We start from the raw sequence: 24,220 nt of genomic DNA, 5'->3' as shown, positions 1-24,220 counted from the left end.
TAGTGGAGCTCTGTGTGGTCCCCTGGCAGTGGTCGCTAGGAACTATGTCACTTTTTTCAGGAGAGGATGAGAAAATTCGTAGGTATGACTTGGAGGAGATGGTGGCAGTGAACACCTGGAGAGGCTTAACCCTGTTTGAGGATGGCTGGGCTTGAAAAACTTCCTCTGCCTTCCCGTTCCCTCTGATGCTCCTTGCTTAGTGGAGGACCTTGGACCAAAACTTGTCTTGCAGGACACTTCTGCTCTGTCAGGAATGTATGCCGATGATGGGTGACGTGATTCTTGCAAACTGTCGCTGCTAGAGGAAAACAACTCTCCTGGAGTTCACACGTGCTTTAGCCAGAGATGTTGGATCTGTGGTGTTAGCTTGTACTCTTCAGTTAAAACAGCTTTTTATTTGCATCTGTGATTTTTTTGCTGTCTTAAACTAGCTTCCCTCTCAACCCCATTGAATTCCTGCAGTCACATCATCCTGTCCGTCCTCTTTCCTCATAACCCTTGTTGGAGAGATATAAAGGTTTAATGCTGATTATCTAGTGATAGATGGTGTGCGTGTAACAGGCTGTCAGCCTGCCAGGCAGTTTAGTGTTAGTCCCCTTATTTTAGGGTTAATGTAGAGTTAATGACAGGGTCTGTAAAATGACTTTGGATCGCAGTCCAGTGCGTTGGTATGTGTGTTGCTGATCTACACCACTGCTGGCAATTGTCAATTTGACTGGTTTTCTTATCAGGAAGGCCAAAACTACATGCCTAGAGTTGGAGGCTTGGAAAGGGACACATCACTGGAGCGGTTCGGGACAGTGCTGGCCTTGGGCACGGAGCCTTGTCCTCCACAACTTCCACTCTCTGTCTTCTGTTACAGGAAGAGGCAAGGAAATAATTGACCAGAAGCCTTTGCTGTGGCACCATGTGGACTTCCCCAGTACCCAGTATCGGCGCATGACCCAGCAAGTGTAGGGTGGTATTTAGCTGACAACAGTTACAAATTGTGGGTGAATGTGTTTTGGTTTTTTTTCCCTAGTGTTTATTTATCAGATCTTATAAGGAAACAACTGGTAATTAAATTTGTCTGCTCTAATTCTGTTAAAACAATTGTATTGGGATGCAGTACCGTATAAAGGTCTAAGCACTGGCATCCTGGAAGTCCTGGGTCCTCATCTTTCTTTCAGTGTCACTACTGCTGCGTGGACTTGGTTAAACTACTGCAAATCAGAATAATCGCAGTCTGTCCATGTGTTACAGAAGGAAATCACCCCTGTCTGCAAATGGAAGGGATGTATTTATGTAGCACAGCACCTTGAAGCAATGAACACTATACAGATGTAAGATATCTTGTCCTGGAGAGATTTATGCAGTGAATACATAAGCTGTTCAGATTGTACTTGGTTAGGAAGTGAAGTGCTTCAGAGTCTCACTGAGCCAGCCATGTGATAAGCGTTTCAGAAGGGCACTACGCATGTCCCTGGATTTTTCTGGGAGATACGGAGTCTGAAGTAAAGGTACAGTGCTGCTGGCAGCAGTTCACTGAAGCTGAGCAGCAGAAGACGACCCGTGCCCAGGTAAAGGCCACCTGCAGAAGAGCTACTTTCTAGGCTGCAGGCTTTGTCAGCCTTGCTTTTAGGACCAGGACCTCCTTCCTCCTGGCCTGGCTCGCAGTGTCAGCTGCTCTTCCTCTCCGGAGCAGAGGAGTTTGTATGTGAAGTTGCCTGGTGACAACTCCAACAGAGCCCTGTTGGTGTTGGGATAGCAGTTGGGGAACATCAGCACCTACTTAATGATGCATTTCACAGCTGATAGCTCTTGAAGTGGTGTCTCCAAAGCCTGATGCTGTCGGTTTACCTGAGGTCTTTTGAGTTATTGTTAGCAACCGTGAAGGTTAGAAATCTGCCCTAAACGCCAAAGTTGTGATTCTGTTGTAGTAAGAGCTGTGCTGAGGGCAGAGGCCCTTAGTGCCTCTGCTGCTTCTGACCCTGGTGATGGTGGGTGGCTTTTCGGTGCCTGCCGAGCAGGGAAGTGACATACGGCGAAAGTGTGTTAAGGTACCTGTAAGCAGGCAGTGAAAACCTCCATCAGCCAAATGTTTGTCCCTAGCCAAGATAAACTAATGCTCCGAGTAGTGACTCTTCCAGGTAGCATTTCCTTGGGGTTTGTTTAGAGTTGGAAGCCTCACACCTGGGCTTGTGCTCAGATCTGCACAGCCCTGTTGAGAGACTTGAATTGCTGATGACCACCACACCCAGTCCCCTAAGTGTCGTCCACCTGGAGTGCTATTGAATTTGGTGGGGTTTGGAGGAGCTCAGCACTTCTGAAAATCAGTTTGCAAATTTGTCTGCTTTCCTGTCTGAGGAATGGGCGTGTTTAACCACTGTGGTGTGGGAGGGTGATCCCAAACTCATGATTTGTAAATGGCTTTGTAGTGTATTACATTTGATGGCCTGTTTACTCCCAGTACCCAGATGCTATAGGGGCCATGCTGTGTCTGCTTCAGGGGCAGGAGTAGGTTACCTTTGTGTATGGCATAGCAGTAATCTGGGGACACAAGCAAAAAAAACAAGCCCACAAAAGAAAAAAAAAAGCTGACAGAATGTCCTGTTAACATGTATTGTTTTAGAGGGCAATGCAAGTCCACCAGCTTTCTAGGTTTCAATGTAATAGAGGTAGGTATTTAGTATATTAATCCTAACAGGTTTCAGCAGCTGCTTGCACAGCCTTTGTCAGGAGCTTGGGAGAAGTGGTTGTCATCATTTCAGCATCCCCCTACCCCTCTTTTGAAGGCTCTTGCTGTGGCCAGAGAAGTACAGGGACAACTTCTGTGGAGGTACTTCTGGAAAATATAGAGGATTAGTGATAGTATTTCGGGTGGGCTCTGTCTCAACTCCCTGGTGTTTGTTGTAAGATTTAAGAAAAAAAAAGTCTTTTCAAGTTTGGTATAATCTTTCTTTTCTTGACAGTTCTCAGAGGTGTCTGCTGGGGACTACAGAGTCAGCAGGCACAGGCTGTGTTTGTGGGTCTCAGCTCATCTCCTTGGGAAAGGAGATGATAGGGTCTGCAACACAAGTGCAAGACTCCATCGGTCCAGAACCTAGCTTAGGGCTTAGTGTGTCACCCAGTCCTGAGCTTGAGGCCGTGGAACTGCTTTTTGCTGGACACTGTGGTAAACCCAGGTTAAGGAATCCTGCCGACCCCAACACTTGCCCATTATTTGCAAGACAGCTCCGCAGGGTTGTGCTAGGAGAGTGGTGAACTGCTGTACAGAGGTGGGAACAGGAGCTGGGAAGGAAACCTCTATCTAGTTTTGCTGGTAGAGGGCTGGTACATTGTAAAATTGCAGTCTGAGCTGGAAATCCTGCAGCATCTCTTCACTAACATCGACCTGGAATTTATCTGGCTGTCTGCCATGTGCTAAATAAACCCCAAGTTCTGTTGGAGGCTCCTTCTACCCCCTTGAATCCCAGCCCCTTTCTGGGATAGCAACCCACAGGCCAGATTTTCTTCTGTGGAGGTTTTTAAGCGACCACTTTGGAGCCCCTTGAAACTAGATACTAGTGGGAATTCCTGCAAGGCCTCTCTAGCCTTGCTGGCTGCGACATCCTGGAGTGAAAACGTGGCTTGGATTGAGGATTGGTCGGTTGGTGAATTAGTACAAACCCAGCTAGTACAATTGCTTGGATTTCCCAACAAGCAGTGAAGAGGTCTGGGTAGGTAAGAAATGTTACATGCAGCGAGATCAGAGGTCTGCACCTCTGCTGTGTGGTGGTGATTTGTAAGGAAATCTGCGTTGTGTGGTCTGGTTTCAGACTTGTTCTTTGTACCTTCATCTTCCTGCCCTTTATTTTTTTTTTAAGGATTCTCAAATTCAGGGTTGAAGGAACGCCTTTTTACCACTTGCATCTTTGCAGTGTCCTGGCACTTACGATGCTGTCCTCAGAATTAGGACTTGGCTCGTATTACTGTGGCAGAGTCAGAAGGTGCCTTTCAGCTGGAAGAGTACCGAGTTTGATTTTTCCTTGAAAGAGCTTGCATTTAAAAAAGACAATTCTCATGGTGTTATAAGTGGTGTTTGCTTTCTTAAAAAAAAACTTAATCCTGTTCAAACCTAGTGGGAAGCAGTCACATGCTCACGCAGGATCTTCCACGTGCTGTTGGCAGAGGGGAACTGCCCAGGTTGTTGTACATATTTTGGTTTAACTTGTTCCCACTGATGTCTGGCCTTTGGCTCGTGTCTCTCGCTTCCCTTGCTCTCTAATAGAGAGGTCGAAGGAGTGATTCATGCTGAAGAAGGAAATTATCTCTTATCTAGGCTGCCTCTAAGCCAGTCTTGGCAGGGCTGACTTTATCCTTGAGAGGCTGAAAAGTTGACCTAAAAGGTAAATATTTATTCTTTAGAGTGTCTGAAATTGATCTGCCATCTAGGTGTCTGGTGCAGTTGCCGATGGGAAGGAAGCCACGCTTGTCTGTGCTCACACAGCACAGTGCGATTCAACCTGCAGGCAGAACAAAAACTTGCTGAAATGTGTAACCTCATCGACTGAGGAATGTTTTCGCCCACCTCGGTTACGCTGGTAGGTCTGTGGGAGAGAAAGCTCCGGGTCTAGCTCCTGGCTTTTCTGCTCTCCAGCACTGAGGTTCTGGGATGAGTGCTAAAATACCAGCACTCTTCTGCATCTCAAAGTCACTGGAGTTTTGCTAAGTCAGCTGGGAGGAAGATCAAATACTTGGCAATGTGGCTTTTCTTCAGGGTTTTATAGTAGGACACTTAGGGAAGCTTTTATAATACCAAGTAGAATGTTTCCACACCCTTGCTTTTAGAAAACTGCAGTGAAAATTCGGCACGGCTTTCTATAGCCAGCCTCCCCCTGCTGCGGTGATTGCCCAGAATTCAGTAGGAACAGAAAGTGAAACTGGCTGGTCTGGTCATATGCTGAGATGGGCAGAAAGTGGAAAAATTGTATAAATGCTAAACCAGATGAGCTTTGCATTCCTATTATTATCATCTTTATAGAGAAAGCTGTCAGTGGTAAGAATGAGCCAAGCCAATTCTTACGTAATTAGCCCCATACAATTACATGGTATTTAGCGATGTTTGGCTTGAGCTGTAAGTTCTTGTGTATAACAGGGAGTTTCTGATGAGAACATGAAATTTAGATATCCAGAGTGAATCTCTTGCTGTTAACCTAATAATTTAAAATCTTTTCATGCTCCTTTAGCTTCTGTCTTAAAGGTCATTGAAATCTAGACCTGGGATGCCCTTTTTAGCCTTTGCACAGCATCAGGTAGTGTTCTATTTTTGAGCCCTTGCTAGTATTGGATGTGAGGGGAGCTACTTTGGAAGGGTTTTGTAGTATTTGTGGTTTATTTCCTACTTCAGCATCTGGCAGTAGTTCATACTCTCCTGTTTTTTTTTAAGGAGATTGCTGTGACTTGAGCCATTGCTGCTGAGTGTTTCTCTGCTGTATCTAACCTCAAAATTACTTTTGCTGCCTCCTTGGATTCTTCCACTTTTAGCAGAGGAAAGCAGACCTCTGGCTTAACCTGAGCAACAATCTTAAGAGCTCCCTAGCCCAGAGCTCAGCAATGGTGCAGATCATCTCTTGACCTAAGGCAAGCATGTCACTTGGGACTTGGTCCCGCATTCAGCTGTGTGTAAATTGATTCTCCCAGCCCTCCTGTTGAAGTGGGCTTGCTGCAGGTTTGGGATCTCTCATTTATACCTTGGTTTCTTTGTCATTTTACAATGCATCTTTTTTTTGGAAAGGTAATGGAACTCCTTTAGCCTGTAAGAGTATGCATCTGCTGAGTATTACCCATCTGTGTATAATTCTGATACATCTGTCAGTTCTACAGCTAAGATGTATGCAGCTCCTGTCCAAGGAAGTTCTGTAGTTTAGATGGTACGTGGGATGTGCGATTAACCTTGTGTGTCTGGCTCTTTCAGAACAGGGCGGTCGGACGGCCCAAAGGGAAACTGGGCACTGCTTCTGCGGTGAAGCTCGCAGCTAATCGGACAACCGCTGGAGCACGTCGGAGGAGGACGCGATGCCGCAAGTGCGAGGCGTGTCTGCGGACGGAGTGCGGCGAGTGTCACTTCTGCAAAGACATGAAGAAATTTGGGGGACCTGGCAGGATGAAACAGTCCTGCATTATGAGGCAGTGTATCGCAGTAAGTGTACCCGTTGCTACAGCTTGTTTGGAGATTTCTTCCCTATATCTGTGTCTCCTTGTCACAAGGTGTGGAACTGAGAACTCTGCTCCAAGTAGTCTCTAAAGTGCATCAGACAAAACAGTGTAATCCCTACCATCTCAGTTCAGATCTCTTCTTCCTATTGCTTTTCATTGTCCCCAAATCTTAAACTGGAATGCTACTAAAACTTAATAGCACAGCTTTCATTCTCAGTAATACAGAAGTAGAGATTATCAGTATGCTGAAAATTGGCACTCAAATCACTCGGAAATTCTGGGACTTGGGGGAGAAGGGCAAGAGTGGGAAGTTCTGATTCAAAAGGAAGAGAGTCCTGTTTTGTTTGGATCTCTGAATTTCCTGAGAAAAGCTGCCTTGCCACCATCTTAACCAAATTAAGATACAGAAAAATCTTTCACTGTCATCCACCAAGATTTTGGCATTGGTGACCCCAGCCCCAGGCTATTCGAGATCTGAATTTCGGTTTGTTTACTGTTACCTAGGCGTATAGCAGAGGGTTGGATCCAGATGAACCAAAGACCCATCAAGCCAGGGTCTTGTCTTCCTCACAGACTGGAAATGGCTGTCAGGGGATGAGCATCAGAACAGGGCAAGCAGGCAGTCAAAAGTTTCCTGGGTTCCTGTGGTACATTGCTTAGAAGCTTCTTGAGTCATAAGTGATAGCTTTGTATTTAACACATATTGACAGATTGATCTTCCATTGAGTTGTCCAAGCAGCTTTTGAATCCATTGCTTTCATACGGACTGTTGCGGAGCAGCTTCTCAGTTCTCAGGTCTGCAGTGTCCCCATTCAAGGGTAAAAATTAGCTTTAGCTTTTATCTTAATTCTTTGGAAGGTCTTGTTTATGCTGTTGTTAAGGGTTTGGTTTTCTGTTCTTTTTTTTTTTTTTTTTAAGGACAAGAATGTTTTTTATTCATAGCTGAAATATCATCCCATCTATACTGATTTCTTTCTTAACTCTTGTTACAGTTCCTTTCATTTAGTGGGTTTTTTTTTTTCCTTAATTCTGATGTGGAGACTAAAGTGGAGGCATTAAATGACTTGGTCTGACACTGATAAAAAAAATTGATAAGCACTTAAGGTTTCCAGTAGTTGCTCCTGGTAGCTCACTCCATGTCCTGTTCTAAGCTATGCACTGTTCTTGACATAGAGGATTGGATTCAGCTCTGCTGGATCTTTCAGTAAAGTACATAGTACATAGAATATCTACCTTTCCGCAGAGTGCTTTTGCAGCTCAAGTGTCTTTTCTTTGAGCACTTGATTTCCTGGAGTATGGCATGAATTGAACAGCATGGATGAAGAATTTATTATTCTCCAGGGGGAATAAATAGTGAAATCTTGCTGCCTTTTTAGTGGAGGGATTAAATTAGGGCTTCAGTGTGCTTTCTTGTTCTGACTGATGGAGGAAACTTTCATACTAAGCTGTTTCACTCTTGATAACACAGGCTGAGCCGTTTGGAGATGAACTGGGTTCCCTTCTGGCTGAGTGTAGTCATCCTCTATCATCTCTCTTCTAATGAAGAAGTATTTTTCTTCTTGGTATCTGCAGTTTTATTTCCAGAAGCTGTGATTTAGAGCACAGGGCTTGGTAGCCAGGGTACTCCAATTCCTTGTTCCACCCTTGCATGTGCTCAAGAAGACATCTCTGCCCTTCGTAGGTTCCTGTTGGTCTAAAATAGCAGGGGGAGCGTTACAGACTTTCTTAGAGCAGCAAAGCATAGAAAATGAGCAAGTTGAACTGTTGTAACTTTTAAGGGTGCTTTACATTTCTATAAGCAATCCTGTTGTCTGTACTCTTGTTCATTATGTTCTCTTAACAACTGCAGCAGTAATGTATTATGGTACCTATCCAACAGCTTCCAGCCAAAAAAAACCCAAAACACTGAAGCAAGGCTCTATGGAAGCAATGATCCCTACGGTTCTGGGATTGTGCTTTGCTCTGCTTAATAACATTGACAATATTAAGTAGATACAGACTTTCATTAAATTCGGAAGCCTTAAGAGAGCCTGTACTGCTGTTCGGAGAACAGGAAACTCCTCTGCATCACTAGTTCAATCAAGAAAGGAAACGGGAGTGCCTGGGACACTTTATGCTGCATTGAATAGGTCTGAAGGGAGTGTGGGGCTCTGTGCTGGGAGGACGAGTTGTGACAGCATGGCTGCTGTTCCGGCCCGTCAGTAGGACAGGGCTAGTTGGGGCGCAGAGGAGATTCCCTAGACACCTTTGCTCCCAGCAAGAAAAATTACACTGCTCCTGGGATGTTTGTTCTTGTGTGTGGATATAAATACTTGTTGTGTGGGAGATAGGACAAAGCAAGTGGACAGAGCTCTTATGGCTCTGGGCAACTTCGCTTTTCTCTGGTTTACCTGCTGGTGGAATGGGATCCTGAGGATTCCTATTTTGTGCTTGGAGGAAGGGTGGGAATTAAATAGCATTTGCAAAGTGCTTTTATAAAGGAGCGTGGGTAAGTACTAGCATGGGAAAGCAGGAAAGTATTGCCATAGCTAATGTATCAGATGTTGGTGTGTGGGGCAGCACATCGCACTCTCTCATGGCTGGTATAGGTAGGTTTTTCCCTATCTGAAACTTGCTGAAGGATGCACTGTTGCTGCATAGATGTGGTTTGGTGTGTAAGTATCCACTTTCGTCGGTGGGAATGAATAAAGTCCGTGAGATCCTTGCTGTGGAAAGCCACATCTCTGCCACTGGCTGCTTAATCGTTAAGCACTTGGAACCTAATCGATTGCATTTCGCATTACAGCCAGCTTCTTATGAGGATCTTCCTTTCCTTTCTTGTAATGAGGCTTATATCTTATTGCTGCAAACCAGAAGTTTGTTCCTCATTAGCACAAAGGTGGCTTTTTAATTAGACTGGCATTCAGTGCTTTGACATGGGTGACAAATAATGTGAGATGCTGCAGTTCGCTTTCTTCCTCAGCAAAAGACAAAAAAAATCAGTGTTGTTCTCACTTGTGACACTTGCAGGAGAGGAATTCTCTTTTTAAGTGTCTGTGCAATGTTTTTTGCAATGCTTAGGTTGGGAGCACGGCCCTAGATAATAGATTGTCAGTCAGGAAAAGGTCTGTTCTTGGTTCTGTTGTGGGCTTGCTGTGAGACCTGGATTGGGTCCCATAACATCTGTCTGCCCTGCTTGTAAAATAGGGGAGCTGCCAAATTGCTAGTCAGATTGTGAAGCTTAATGGATGTGAATAGTGATGTTCTAGGTTGCTTCTTTTCTCTCCCATTGTACACTAGTGAAGTGACTTGCATGCCAATGTCTGTGTCAGCTCAGATTCAAGGCACTCACAAAAAAAAAGCATTTTCATCCATCCCTGGGATGCCCCATGAGTCTTTTGTTGCTACAGGGAGGGCACTTCCATGAAACCTGTCCTGTGATGCTGGGTCTGGGTACCCAGCCCTCATTGTTACCAGTTTTTCTTGCCTTCGTTGCTCCACTGGGCTGGAGCCTTCAGCAGTTTGCAGAATTAATCCCTATTTATCTCCTCTTTGAAACGAGGCGTTCTTCTGTTTCTGTATATCTTCCGTGTCCTGATCGAGACTTCTTTCTGATATGTGTAAACAGCCGGTGTTGCCTCATACTGCTGTGTGTCTGGTGTGTGGAGAAGCTGGGAAAGAGGACACTGTGGAAGAGGAGGAGAGCAAGTTTAATCTCATGCTAATGGAATGCTCCATTTGTAATGAAATCATACACCCAGGATGCCTTAAGGTGAGTACAAGGATGTGATACATGTTGGAAACAAAAACTGGATTAGTTACCACCTTAATGCAAAAGTACTGCACAGAAGCTGGAAAACTTTCACATATTCATCTTTGGAAACTTAAGTGAGCGAAGAGTTGGTGTGAGAAGCAGGGTGACAGCCATGGCACATGCATCCCTGACTGGCAGGTGGGGATCCTTTGATGTAACAGCATCCCTTGTAAGCAGAGACTCTTTCTTTGGACAGCCTCTGAAATGTCTGTGCATGCAAATGTCTTGTGGGGGTTTTGTTTTTCTTTCTCTTTTGCCTCTTGTTTAAGGAAGTGAGGAGTTTCAGTTGGGATGGGAAGCTGAAGAGGACAGGGAAATCTGCCTGTCCCTGTGGATGAGTTAGTCACAGTCCCCCGTATCGGTAGCTCCGTCCTGTGTCCCACAGAGTACAAACGAGTAGTTTGCTCTTCGTCTTCGTCCAGGCACAGATGTGCCTTTCGGTGGCAGCTGGCTTTAAAGATTGTTAGGAGTAAAAGTTGCAGTAGGAAGGCTGCAGCTCTAGAGAACAAACTGACCGAGTTTCAGGCTGCAGGAGTGCTCACCCTTGGCTGACTTGAGTCCTGTGAGCAGCTATGTTCTTTGCTGGTACCAAAAGTGTCATTTTGGGTATATCTTTGTGTATTAGCATTTAGAAGCCTCCTTTTTCCAGAGCTGGTTTGTTGCAGCTGATCAGCCATTTCCTGTTGCTGATTTGTTTATGGTTAAAGTGATTTGCCAAAGCAAATGTGTCCTGACACACCATGCCCCAGAAAGCAGCTTTTGTCCCTTCTGGGATCTCTGGGAGGAGAGGTATGTTCCTTATGCAGGCCTGGAGTGATGCTCTGCTGGCCTTTTATTTTTCTTGTGCTGTACATGGTACACACCAAGTTATGTGCGTGTCATTTATTAGAGCAGAAAGTGGGTAGCTGGCAAACCAGAATTGTGGCTGTCTCCCTGATTCATGAAATTGGTGCTCACAGCTCCTGCTGCAGATGGGCTCTGAAAAGGAGCTTTGCTTGCTTGGCTCTGCTTAAAACAAGGCTTCAGGGGCTGGTGAAGCAAGAGAAGGAGCTGCTTGTTTCCAGACATACCTCAGTTTTGGCTTGCAGCTGCTGCTTTGCTATTCCAGTCCTTCCTGAAAGTGCCCTGCACTCCCCCATCTCTTGCCAAAGCAAGTGTCAGTGATGCTTCATGGCTGAGTCCAGAGGACATGATTGTTGTCTAGTGGCAGTTCAAGTATGGTTTCCTTTCCATACCACATTTGGGACTAGTTGCACAGGATGTGGGTCAGATCTGTGAAATCAAGCAAGTGCTGTTTGTTCTTTTATGCATGTGTGGTGTTCTGAGTACTGTTTTGGTAACTAGGAACAATGTTGCTTCGGGTGTTTCTGAAAATTAAACACTGGGAGATTTACACTGTGCCTTGTGTGTCTTGTATTTTAATTTCTCGATGCTTCTGTTGAGATGAAATGGGGGGCTAACTGGTACTGCTTATTTACTGAGACAGAAGGACATTGGTAGCATTTCAGAATCATCTTGGAAGGCAAGATGAAACTATGCACAGGGGAGCAGCCAAAGGGAAATGGAGCCTCTTCCTTGGATCCCTCCTGCTCTTTATTCCCAGGTTCCATGATTTTCTGCGAGACAAAAATCTGTTGCTGTGTTTACGTGCTGCTTGAGCCCTTGACATGGGCTTAAGCCCAGAGGACGGAGCCCATAAATAGTCCTTGTGGGAACTGCCTTAAACGCAGACACAGCCCCAGGGCAGCTGCTTCGGCTGCCCACCAAGAGAAAGTCCCCTCCTGTCCTACTTGGTAAACAGGCAGTAGTACTTGTGAACTGCTGGTCGTCAACAATCAAGTGTCTGGCACATGTACTTTTGGGGGAGACTGGGATAAACTGGATCAGTGTAGGGAGGAGTGTCCTTTCCTGGCTTCTTCCCATGTGGAGTGAATTCCCTCCAAGATGCATCTCCAAAGCTCGTGGAGTAGTTTGGCACATGCAGTGGCTAATTTGTACTCCAGGGCAGGTTGTTCTGGTTTGAAGTCCATCCTCTTCCAGCTTCCCAGTTTGGCCGTTCACGTTTGTGGTGGGTTTTTTCCATGAGAAGGATGGCGTCAGAAGTTGACATCTTTGGGGAGATTAAGGGTAGCTCAGGTGCACCTGTGCTCTGACACACCCTCAGCCTTGAGAGGCTTCTGTGGGTGCCTCTTGCTGGGGGAGCCCTGGGTACCAGAGCACATTGGGTGCTTGCGTTGGAACTGCACTAAGGACAGGCAGGATGTTCCATATATTGAGAAGTGTCATGGGAGGTTTCTGACATGCTTCTTTCCTTGAAAATACACGATACCAACATAAATGCTCATTTTGCTGAAAAGTTTCTTACGAAAACAATCTTGGCAAGCCTTTTGCAAGCACAGCATTGCTTCCAGAGGAGCTAGTGAGATTTCTGGAGGAATGTTGCCTTTTGTTGTTACAGAGCATTTGAGTTGAACAGATAACTGATGAATATTTCTTTTTACATCTCAAATAGCTAGTAGTGCTGGTTAGCATGTGTGAGTGAGTGCAGTATCTGATGCTGTTTCCTTAAGGAGAAGGGGTTTGTTTTCCCCGGTAGGAGCCTGTTCCTTTTCATCTCAGGTGGATATAGTGATGGAAAAGGTGAATATTTTGGTGCCTTGTCAGAACAGCAGAAATACAAAGACCTTTTCCAGCACAGCTGCACTGCTGCCCATGGCTTCAGCCCAGGTGTGTCTCGCTGCCTATCTTGTTTCGGTCTTGGCACTGCCAGAATTCGTGGCGCTCTCAGCGATGTCAGATCAGCATCCTGGGGTCTCCATATTCCTCAACAAGACTTCACAGTGGCGTAGCCCCATGTTTAGACTTTCTGAATCGCTGACCTCGTGCTGCAGGTACGTTTCTGAAGATGCCTCACGCTGTGGCTCAGACACCCACCTGCTGTTTGTAGCAAACACTCGGAACTGGCTCCCACCCAGCCTGAAAGGCTTGGGACAGATTCAGTGGCAGGTTTGTGTGTGTCTAATTAGTTTGCTTACAGTTCCTCACATCTGTTCAGTTCCTTAAACTTCACAGAAGGGACAGAGCTGTAATGCTTTCCCTTCAGTAGCATTTGTTCTGTATTCAGTGCGGGAAATAACTTGTTCCCAACTTGGGCTTGGGCCAGGAATTGTTCCCCTGAGGCAGAGATGTATACAACAACTCCTGGACTATCTTACACCTACCATGGGAAAGAAGGTTCAAAGGCACACAGTTGTGATAAAACCAGTATTTAAATTCTGCCCACTTCATTTACTCATTTATTAACTCCAGAAGACTGGCTGAGAGGCTGACATATCATCACTCTTGATAGATGGTGAAACTAGAATAGCTGCTGTCTGGCTCAGGGACTTGAGGAAGCAGTTCCCCTAAAAGTGGGGCTTGATCCTGCACAGCTAGTGCATTTTTGCTGAGCTGGGAGAAGAGGAGGAGGAAATGTTTCAGAAACATGAAAAATCTGCAGGTCTTTGCCCCTGCCTGTTTCAGCAGCAGTCTCCTGCTACTGTGCTGCTGATGCCAATGCCTAGCTATTTGTCTTGACAGTAGCATGTTTTTGTTGTCTATAATAGTAATAAATTAATGTTCCCCCCACCCTGCAAGGCTTACGTCTGAATATATAACTAAGCCCTTAAATGTGAATGTGCCATCAGTGAGCGTGTGTGTGGAGGTTGTTTTTACCTTAGCTCTACTGTTCGTCCTCAGTTTCATTCACAGAAATGCCTTCTCAGGAACACCTGTCTCCTCTTTGGAAAGTGATGCGGGCTCCTATATGGACATTGAGAAACCAGCAGCTTTTCAATTGTATAAGGCAGGACTGTGCTTTTATTGCAGTGTAACAACACTGGGTGCGTGTCTTCTCTTTCAGAAAGTAAAATGCCAGTGTCTCTTAGAGGTGGTGAAGTAGTAAGCCTTTCTCTTCCTTACACTAGCTGGGTAACTGTGGGTGTGAGAAACCTTAAAAATGCCTTCATGTGTCCAGTCTTCTGGATGAAAGTGCCTGTTCTCCAGCTGACTTGGCAACCATCATTTTTATTGGCACAGGGGCTTGAGGGCTGGAGGCATGGGACTGCTAGTTCTGATCATAAAGAAAAATATTCTAAGGAACACTTGATTACAGTGCAGGGTGCTTTGCTTCTAAAAATGCCGAACAGTATTAATGTATGTGAGAATGTGTGTATGGGAAAAATCCCTTCCTATTAAAAGATCAGACTGTGCCTCACTCCGGGGGGGCAGACGGGACGGGACTGGAGCTTTGCAAAGAAGTGTTGTGGGAGGACGTTTGGAGATGGCGTGATTACAGTCCTGGGTTTGGGGAGTTTTGGGGTTGTTGGGGTGTTTTATGTTGTTTTGGCTTTTTGCAAGAGCAGAATGTGCCCTGTGTTAGTTGGGATTGTCATTGACCTTCATAAAAAGCCGCGACCTGAACCCTGTGTCAAATACCAGTTTGGCCAGCATACTTTCCTCCCCTGTTCCCTTCTGGTGATGTCTAATCCTGCGGAACCGAGGGCTTGCTCAGCACCAGCAGGATGGTGAGCACCTGCGGTGATGTGGGTTCTTTTTCAGCAGCCATCGGGAGGGCAGCAGTCAGAGAAAGCCGAGCTGTACAAAACGACTCGAGTGGTCTACCTGTAGGCTCTTGCAGCTTTTTGCAGCACGATTGCCAATTGAGTTGTGCCTCTCTTTCACCAGGTGAAGGAATCGGATGGTGTGGTGAACGATGAGCTGCCGAACTGCTGGGAGTGTCCAAAGTGCAACCATGCAGGGAAAACTGGAAAAGTGAGTTTAATGGGAATAAGTGGTGCTGGAATGAGATAAAAAATCTCAAGCATTCCCTCTGGCTTGTAGGTACAATTTTGCCCAATACTAGCTTTCGATTGTGTGCTTAATTCAGCTGAGTTGAAGGAAATAAGCTGATGGCTTTGCATTCGCTAGTAATTTTTGTGTTCTTGTTCCATGTACCAACACTTCACCCAGAACCTGGGGAATACTTAGGTTAGTTCTGTGCACCGCTGCATGTTAATTTCTAAGATGAAAATACTTTTTTAAAATAACCAAAATCCAGAAGCAATTCCGTAAAACCTGAAGTGTCTGAGTTAGTGAAACGTTATTTCTTTGCAAACGGAGACAGACACTTGCAAGTGTGTAATTACAAAAATAACTTTATGAAGGTTGAAGCTACTTTAGTCTATCTCCTCGCTAATCGTTTTGTCTGTTACAAAGTGATCAACCCACCAGTGTTGGAGGCAACTTGGATAAAGACCTGAGGAAGGCATAAGATATAAAGTTTGTTTGTGTTTTGTGTCTCTTTGGCGTACAAGCAAAAGCGCGGACCAGGATTCAAATACGCATCAAATCTCCCAGGCTCATTGCTGAAGGAACAGAAAATGAACAGGGACAACAAGGAAGTAACAGACGCTGCGAAACGGAAAGGGGATTGTGAAGAAGCTCCCAGGCGGAAATCGGAGGAACATTCCAAAAAGACTCAAGTTGACTCAATACTGAGGAGAAAGTCAGACGAAGTGCATCTGTGGAGGAAAAGGAAATTTGAGAAACCCCAGGAATCCACTATGAGAAAGCGGGTATGACAAAACACTCTTTTCATGTGCTTACACAGATGCGCGTGGGCCGGTGGGGCTGATGTCTCTTGCCTTCTGGCTTATAACTCATCTTGAAATCCCAGATTGTTACAAAAGAAACTGCAGTGTTTCTGAAAACTGCTAGTCTGACAGGACAGTAGTTTGAACAGTGACGCTTGGGTTGACGCTCAGAGGCCGAAAACACTGGGCTATGGCTGTTGTTTTATTGAAAATACTGGAAAACCCACTTTAACTGAAAAGTCCTTACAAGACGCTTGGAGTAGGAACAAGATGAAAATCAATTTTTAATGGAAACCTTTTCATCTTTACCCACTTGGTGGCGCATGGCAGCTTGTTTTATGGCTGATTCAGGGATGTACCATACTCTTAATCCTTCAGAGGACCTTTAGAAATGACATCTTCTGTAGCCTGCAGAGAGGAGGAGCTGCTCGCAACAGCAATGTAGACAGCTTTTCCCTGAATGTAACAGTCGGAGCTCTTGGGCCAGGCAGGGACACTCTGAATTCTCATGTGGATATACAGAAATGCTGGTTTGCGGAGGCAGAAATGAGGACCTAGATTTAATGTGTCTCATGAGTAAATGACTGATGGCTTTAAAATCAGAATCAGTGGCTGGGTTTGTATCGCATCTGTAGTTCACGAGGAGTGTCAGTCAGTCTGCCCTGCGAGACTTGGCAGCAGGAACAACAGTACAGTATGGTAAATGTAGGGATTGGGGTTGCTTTGGTGGAACAAAAGCGCAAAATTCCCAATACCAGTTTATGCGTATCTGCTTTCTGGCCATGCCTTCCTTGTCCCATCCCTCTGGACTCACTGCAGTGTTTATGGATGGCTTGAATTGCTCCGTGAAAGGCCCCCATTGCATGAGGAAGGCACCGTGGATCACCAAGCCTTCATCAGACAGCACAACAAATGTCATGTTTTGGGGTTTTTCCTTTTCTTTCTTCCAATAGCTAAAACTTGGAAAAGAAGAGAAACTCTTCAGGAAGAAGGTATTTTGCTGTTTTAATAGATGTGTTCTCAATCCCTTTAAATCCCCTTGCCTCATGTGAGCTGAATAGTGAGCCAGTTTCTCTATCAGTCATGTCCTTGTGTCACTGCAGGCATTTTTATTATCCCATTGACATCTTGAAATTATAGACTCTCTCCCTTGTGCAAACCTTTACACTCCAGGGTAGTTCAGCTGCACTGTCTGGTTTTATATTTTCTGTTCTGGTGTCCCATACTAAAATAGAGCTTTTGATGACCCAAGGAATAAAATTCTGCTTCTATATCGCTGTGTGGCTTGCCTTTGCCACGCAGCCCCTCAGCAGTCTGCACATCCCTGGAGGACCTCGCTGACACCCCAGGGAGCCAAGGGCGACCTGGCACACAAGCACCGATTACCTCGCTCAGTCCGGCACGATAACAGAAGTCCGACAGCTTTACACTAAGCGCTCGTCAGTACCCTGGGTGAAGGATGCTGCAAGCCGAGAGCAGTCTGATGTTGTAATTTTTTTATTCTAACCTGTCATTAACTTATTGTGACCTCTCCCTTTATAATATGTTAATTTAAAGACAGGGCGATCAGCTTTCTCTGCTGTGCGCCGCAGTCTGAAGCATAGGAGCACCTCCACTGACTCGATTCAATTCGTTTATTGCGAAAGCGTAGACCTTCTGATATAGCAAGTGTGTTCACAGCAGTTCACCTTTTCTTGCCAGTCCAGATCTCTTCTTATTAGAGCTATTTCATTTTAACAGTTGGTGGCTTCTTTCTTGTTTGTAGTGATCAGATTAGACTTGAAGTCTTCCCTGGTCTTCGTTTGTACGTCTCTTATGCTTCTATCTGGTGTGCATCAAAGAGAAATTTGATTAATGCGAGCAAGTGAAGTGCAGTTTGCTGCTATGAACAGTGACTGGGACAGGGAAGGAGGTGCCAGCTAACCCCTGTCAGCCTGCGTTGCGTTGGAGATAAGTGTCAGTGTGAGGTCTCGTCAGGCTAGCAGTGTGTCAAACCTGTCAGATTCCCTGTTCTGCACGCACCGGAGGTGGGGGAAGCTTGAGAAGACAAGCAGAGTTAAGCAGGATGTAAAGGAGCAGCTAAAACACAATTGAACAAGGCTGTGAGTATCCAGCAGTAATGGCCACGACAGCGCAGCCACAGTGTGAGTCGGCAGTTGCAATTCAGGAGGTGTCGGGAGTTGACCTTTTGGCCAGCGGGCATGAGTGCGTGTTGGCCGGTGTTTAAGCGGGTGCTTTACCCGGGGAATGGTCCCAAGCCTGGTTTCTCCTGGCCTGCTGGGCAAAAAACTGTCTATAGTGACAGTGTCTATGCTGCTAATCTTCTGTATGTGAATTGTCCACTGTGTAATGAGTAAGGCCCTTAAATCTGCAGGATTATGCATGGTGAATAAATGCGTTTATCACTCTCCTGGAGTCCGGAGAGCCAATAGCAGGACTCCTCATCCATGTGATGGCACTTGAACTTGATACCTTTGGCCGGTGAATGTACCCTTGTGCTTGGATGGGTGGGGCCCAGTGCTGGCAGGCAGCCCGACCCCCCCGGCAGGGCTGCCTGTGTGGAGCATCCGAATGTGAAGTATTGCTGAGTACGTTCTTGCTCAAATAGTCAGCCCTTGTCTCTTCCTTTTCAGCGACGATCGTGGAAGGCTCCAGATGACCGAACTGCCATGATCAAACCCCTGCGGCGCCTCAAGCAGGAGCCAGAGGATGACCTGCCAGAAGCACCTCCCAGGTCCAAGGATAGTGACCAGTCACGGTCCAGCTCGCCCACTGCAGGTCCCAGCACGGAGGGTGCTGAGCCCAGGGACAAGAAGAAGTTCAAGATGAGGCGGAAAAGGCGGCTTCCCAATAAGGAACTGAGCAAGGAGCTCAGCAAGGAGCTCAACCAGGAGATCCAAAAAACCGAGAACAGCCTTGCCAATGAGAATCACCAACCCATCAAATCTGAACCTGAGAGCGAGAATGAGGAACCTAAGCGTGCTTTGAACAACAGTGAGAGACTCCATAGGTTCAGCAAAGGGTTAAACGGGACTCCCCGGGAGCTGAGGCACCAGCTCATCCCCAGCCTGCGAAGCACACCACGGGGAATAACCCGGCCACCGCCTTCGCTCTCTCCTCCCAAATGCATTCAGATGGAACGGCACGTTATCCGGCCACCTCCCATCAGCCCCCCTCCGGACTCGCTCCCCCTGGATGACGGGGCAGCCCACGTGATGCAGAGGGAAGTCTGGATGGCTGTCTTTAGCTACCTCAGTCATAGAGACTTGTGCATCTGTATGAGAGTTTGCAAGACCTGGAACAGATGGTAAGGAGGGTGGGAGACCGAGCTAGGTCTAAGGTGTAGCGGGATGGACTTGAAAGGGAAGTGGGAGACGGAGGCACTCGTGTCTCCTAGAGGAGGTGTGCAGGTCCTCACTGAAGCTCTGTTCAGCCCAAGGAGAGGGGTGACCAGCAGCGCCTGGAGACATATCATGTTGTCTGGTGCTTTCTCAGAATCAGCAGTTCCCAGCATTTGTGATGGGAATTGTGTGTGTGTGTGTCAGCATCGGCGTCAGCCTGCCGGGGCTGTAACGCCCCAGAGCAGCCTGTTCTCTAGTTAGACACCACAATGTTCTTGCCTGCTGGAACAGCCTGTCTAGGTCATGCTAAGTCTTGGTGTCATTCTGCCCCCAGGACTTGCTGACTGCTAATGCAGTTGTTTGTTTAGTTCAGCTATTAAATATCTATTGAGATAGAGTGAAGATCTCCCAGTGCCCTCGGTGTTCGCCTCAGAAGGTCGGTGCCGATTGTTTCCCTGTAGAGGGTACGTGGAGAGCGATCCCGTTCGCTGTGTTCTGTACCGGCAGAGCGGGTGGAGGAATCCCTCATTATCCTGTTTACACGCAATGTGTCTGTTTGGTGCTCAGGGTACCGGGGTGTGAACATCGAGACAGTCGGTGACTGTATGGCAGCAGGAAGCATTAGTGACAGATTTATGTGTTCCAGTGAACTTGCAGTAAAGCCTTTGTTGGCTGCCGTCTCGGGTTCAGCTGCAGCGTGCACACAGATGGGCAAGTTGCAACAGAGGCTCCTTTCTAGCCCAGTCTAGTAACAAACTGGGTGAATGACAGAAAGGTTGAGGGGTTGATAATTCTGTGCAAGACAACGTGCGTGGCGTGCCTCTTCCATGGGCTTCTTTGTGTCACAGAAGCTGATAAATGCCTTTTCTGCTTAAGTGTGGTATTTTCTAATGGAAAAAATGAGAAAATGCAGAATCTTGCACACCTGTTAGGACTTCTTGCTTGTTGCCCTTAGAAAACCATAAAGAGAGCATAAAAACACATAAGCCATGTAGAGAGGAATAACACACACAGAGAGTACAGGAGGGGGGATCGGTTTTACAGAATTCACTGGTTTTAGGTAAGGAAAGCACAGGGGGAATCAGGACAGTAATATTTAAAACCAGTCTTTATATTCAGAAGGTAAGCAAGAAGGTATGGCTTGTCTTCAGGCTAGAAAATGGATTTTGGTAAGTGCTGTGATGACTTAAAACAGGATCTGAAGTTGCAGGCACGTGTAATTCTGTGGAAATAATTCCATGCTTTATTGCATGATACGTTTGATACAGAAACTTCCAACCTACATGACATTGTGTGGTGGTGTGCTTACCTTAACATCGCTCAGCCTTATTTTTGCTATTTTCAGTAAAAAGCTGTACTTTTCCCTACTGTGTAATGACACCTTTTAAAGCCTTGCAGAAATCAAAACAAGTGCCAAATTAAGTGCTGTTGGCTTTTTTCTTTTTGGGTAGGTGCTGTGACAAAAGATTATGGACCAAAATAGATTTAAACCATTGTAAATCCATCACTCCACTTATGCTTAGTGGCATTATTAGGAGACAGCCTGTAACCCTCGATCTTAGCTGGACAAATATATCTAAAAAGCAGCTGAGTTGGCTTATCAACAGACTGCCAGGTAAGTGATGGGTTTTGACCACCGAATTTAGCAAACCATTTGAGATACAAACTGCAGTCTCTGAGGAACATCTGCAGGGATCCGGGTAGCCTAGGAGAGGAGTTAGATATGTAGGAATGAAGCATCGGTGGGTTAAAATGGGCCCAAAATTAGTGTTGTTGTGACAACTTGACGTGGTAGGTCAACTGATTTGAAGCAGGTCTTCATCAGTGGGTGGGGTTGTTGCGGAAAGTGCCTGTGCCGACGCGATTAGCGGAGGGCGTGATGGGGGTCTGCCCTCACTCACAGTACTAAGTTCCAGATGGTGGGAGAGATGGAGAGCAGGGCAAGGGGAGGCTTATGAGGTCCCTGCTTGCCCTGGATTGTTCGTCAGAGTGGAACTGGGCTTCACTCAGCCCGTGGATGGTAGCAGAGATCACCGCGTGGGTCCCTCTGTGTAGGCCATGTGCTCTAACTTCTTCTCTATCTGCAGGTCTTCGAGACCTGCTGTTATCAGGGTGCTCGTGGATAGCAGTATCGGCACTTTGTAGTTCCAGTTGTCCTTTACTCCGAACTCTGGACGTGCAGTGGGCAGAAGGCCTGAAAGACGCACAAATGAGAGACCTCTTGTCACCGCCCACAGACAACCGGCCAGGTAACAGGCGGGAGGAGCACGCGGGAGACTTGTCCCCGCGGTTCTGTGGCATGTTCTGCTGCTAGTCCCCCTTGGAGGAAACGGGCAGAAGCCCCCACTGCTAGTACCGGCGGGGTTCTGGGCTTTTGCTGACGCGCGAGGTGTTGCGAGTTGCTACTGCGAACACCTCCTCGCTGGAAGCCACTGGGTAACGAGTGGTGTTCTCTGGCTGCTGAACAGTCGTCTGAGCCACTGTGCTGGTTGGTTTTCTGTCTGACTTTCTTCTCTTCAGGCTGCAACGGGTGTACTTTAGAGAGTATGGAAACACTTTCTTCCAGTTCAGGGAAGGAGCAGTTCTGTGGGTCATGCCACATTCGCCCGGATATCAGCTCAGGTGAAATTTTGAGCAAATCAGATCTGCTTTCTGGCATGCACTGCACAGCCTACTGCTTATTCCAGACTTGTAATTCCGCTGGGCCCCTGCAGTTACTTCCATCCCTTTTGTTTTGAAATCAGGAGGTGGCTTTGTCCACGTGCCTGTTCCAAAAATAGACAAGTGTTCCTGCTGATGTCCCCTCCAAAGCTCCAGACAGGCAAAAGCGTCTGAAGTTGACTTAGGGCGGCAGTGTTGTGTGTCTCAGTGCATTTCATATAGATCTGCAGATGTTTGCAGCGCAGGGCAAGACTTTTGGGAGTCACCTGCTGCCTCTGCTTTCCAGGTCAGATCGACAACCGGAGTAAACTACGGAACATAGTTGAGCTGCGTTTGGCTGGCCTGGATATTACAGATGCTTCTTTGCGGCTGATCATAAGGCACATGCCTCTGCTTTCCAAACTCAATCTTAGTTACTGTAATCATGTGACGGATCAGTCTATTAACCTGCTGACTGCGGTTGGAACCACCACGCGGGATTCATTAACAGAAATTAATTTATCAGGTGAGCAACACAAGTGCAGGGGAGGGGGGAGGACGGGAATTGCCCCTTGGCGAAATGCTCACTCGTGGAAGTGGTTTTACCCAGCCTTTCCCCTGCCCTGGCGTAACTCCCCCGGGACTCCGTGTAAGCGCCTGGCTGTGTGGCCCCCGCGAAGGACCCCGCGGCTGCCCAGCCGTCCCCCAGGCCCTCCAGCAGCCGGCAGCGCCCTGTGCACCCCACCTGGCTTATCCTCCCCCGGGGATTTTCCAAGGCCGCTGCTCCGCGCATCCGGCGTGTGCCTCGCTTCATCTCAGCAGTCACACGAGGGAGTCACAGGGATGGGAGCGCAGCGACAGGGCTGGCTGGGCACAGCACGGGAGGGGCAGGCGGGACGTACCGCGGCCAGATGAACCGTCCTCGTGTTGGAGAACAGGCCCAGCCGTGCTGTTAAATTTCTCCCCCTTTTTTTTTTGTCTGTTTTTTGTTTTGGGGTTTTCTCTTCCCTGGCAGACTGCAATAAGGTTACTGACCAGTGCCTGTCTTACTTCAAACGCTGTGGGAACATCTGCCAGATTGACCTGAGGTACTGCAAGCAGGTGACAAAGGAAGGCTGCGAGCAGTTCATAGCAGAAATGTCAGTAAGTGTTCAGTTTGGGCAGGTGGAGGAAAAACTTCTGCAAAAACTGAGTTAGTTAAAGGACATGTGTAAATACTGGGGCGGGGGGGAAGGGGCTAAGAACACGTAGGGATTTTATTTTCAACTGGGGACTTGGAATATTGGAAAAATACCGCGATTGGATTTTACAACTCTCGTGGAGGAGAGACCACCACGAAACTACCCGTGTTAAGAACTTCAACTTGTGCCACTAATTCAGTCTACCTGGGATGTCCTGCCCTGCACTGGCTCTTATGCAAATTCATAAGGCGACTGTTATTGGTGATAATTGTTCACACCCGGAAGACGACTGATCTCCAAGAAATACTGTTATTTAAAGTACCACAGCATGTGCTTGGTAGTGTAAATTTGATTTCTGCTTTTCATTTCTTAAAACAAGAAAAAAATTGGTGTCATGAAAGTGGACCACGCACTGCATTTCTGCCTTCTTAACACGTTTTGTTTTGTTACATCTTACATTATGCAGAACTATTTTTGTACAAAAATTGTTTAAAAATTATTTATGCAATGTTTGAATGCATTACCAGTGTTTCGGTTTTGATTGCCAATTTTTATCTTTACTTATGGTAGGCGAGAACTTAACCTATACTTCGTAGACAGTATCTATCTACAAACGTGCCCAGGTCAGGAAAAGTAGGTTAATACTTTCAACTTAAAGCATGTTTTAATGGAAGTTTATATCCTGCTTTGTATACTTCAGAAGTGACATAAGCATGTTGTGGAAATAAGGTGTAAATTATAGTTGAAGTAAAACACTTTGCCAAGTTTTATCTGTATAGAAATCACCTTTTTCTCAAAATTTTAAAAAAAAATTCCAATTTCAGCTTTTGCACATAGGAGGGTTTCACTCTGTAGCATGAGCTCTTGTACTCAATATAAAATTAATTTATACAGTGAGTCCAGCCGTAGAATAAATGGTCAAACGTAGTCTCTCTTTCTTTGAAGTGTGAGTTGAGTTCTCATTTAAGGTTTCTAACATGGTTATTTCCTGATTGTAAAATTCTGCATTCATAAGTGCCATTGTTGTACGGTGTTGTTTTCGTAGACCTTCCTGATGCAGTTTTACCTTTGTTGAATTTGTATAAACAATTGTACAAAAACAGGCACTGGCTCTGTGGGTTTCTGTTACTCCTGGGTTCTGAGGGCTGGGCAGGTCGTGGTGTCTGAACCTCCTCCTGTCAGGCCACAAGTGGTCCTCTCACAGCGCTCCGTCTGTGTCCCGTGCCTCCATGTTGGCATAGTCCAAGACGTTTTTTACTGAGGAGGGAATAAAACACACATATACGCCTCCCTCCAGCTGCCCTGGGTCTAGAGGAACGCTAACAGCTTGGGAAGAATGTTAAAGCTTGAGCTGAGTCACCCACAGGTGGGTAAGAGAAGAGGCAGAGGCTGAGAACGCCCATCACAAATCTTTATTAAGTTGTGCGGTTAATGATCAGCATGGAAATAACATAC

At 46.4% G+C, this 24,220-nt stretch overlaps 1 protein-coding gene across 1 annotated transcript; it reads left to right on the top strand.

Moving 5' to 3' along the window:
* Positions 1-5,938: 5,938 nt before the first annotated feature.
* On the top strand, positions 5,939-23,865 carry KDM2B (lysine (K)-specific demethylase 2B). The gene is made up of 10 exons (XM_010284547.1): positions 5,939-6,160; positions 9,785-9,928; positions 14,696-14,782; positions 15,325-15,585; positions 16,557-16,595; positions 18,237-18,910; positions 20,396-20,559; positions 21,032-21,193; positions 21,892-22,110; positions 22,600-23,865. Exons 1-10 carry the CDS (start codon positions 6,098-6,100, stop codon positions 22,779-22,781), a joined length of 1,995 nt encoding a protein of 664 aa, XP_010282849.1. The 5' UTR covers positions 5,939-6,097; the 3' UTR covers positions 22,782-23,865.
* The last annotated feature ends 355 nt before the right edge of the window (positions 23,866-24,220 follow it).

Source organism: Phaethon lepturus, unplaced genomic scaffold, assembly GCF_000687285.1.
Source record: "Phaethon lepturus isolate BGI_N335 unplaced genomic scaffold, ASM68728v1 scaffold18413, whole genome shotgun sequence".
NCBI classification, from domain to species: Eukaryota; Metazoa; Chordata; class Aves; order Phaethontiformes; family Phaethontidae; genus Phaethon; species Phaethon lepturus.
This window is presented reverse-complemented; position numbering and strand designations above follow the sequence as displayed.

Bases quoted from the DNA above. Each gene is read 5' to 3' on its own strand.
- KDM2B (XM_010284547.1), top strand. From the start codon at position 6,098: ATGAAGAAATTTGGGGGACCTGGCAGGATGAAACAGTCCTGCATTATG. The intron at 6,161-9,784 runs GTAAGTGTACCC...ATGTGTAAACAG, and splicing joins TTATGAGGCAGTGTATCGCA to CCGGTGTTGCCTCATACTGC. The intron at 16,596-18,236 runs GTATTTTGCTGT...CTTCCTTTTCAG, and splicing joins AGAAACTCTTCAGGAAGAAG to CGACGATCGTGGAAGGCTCC.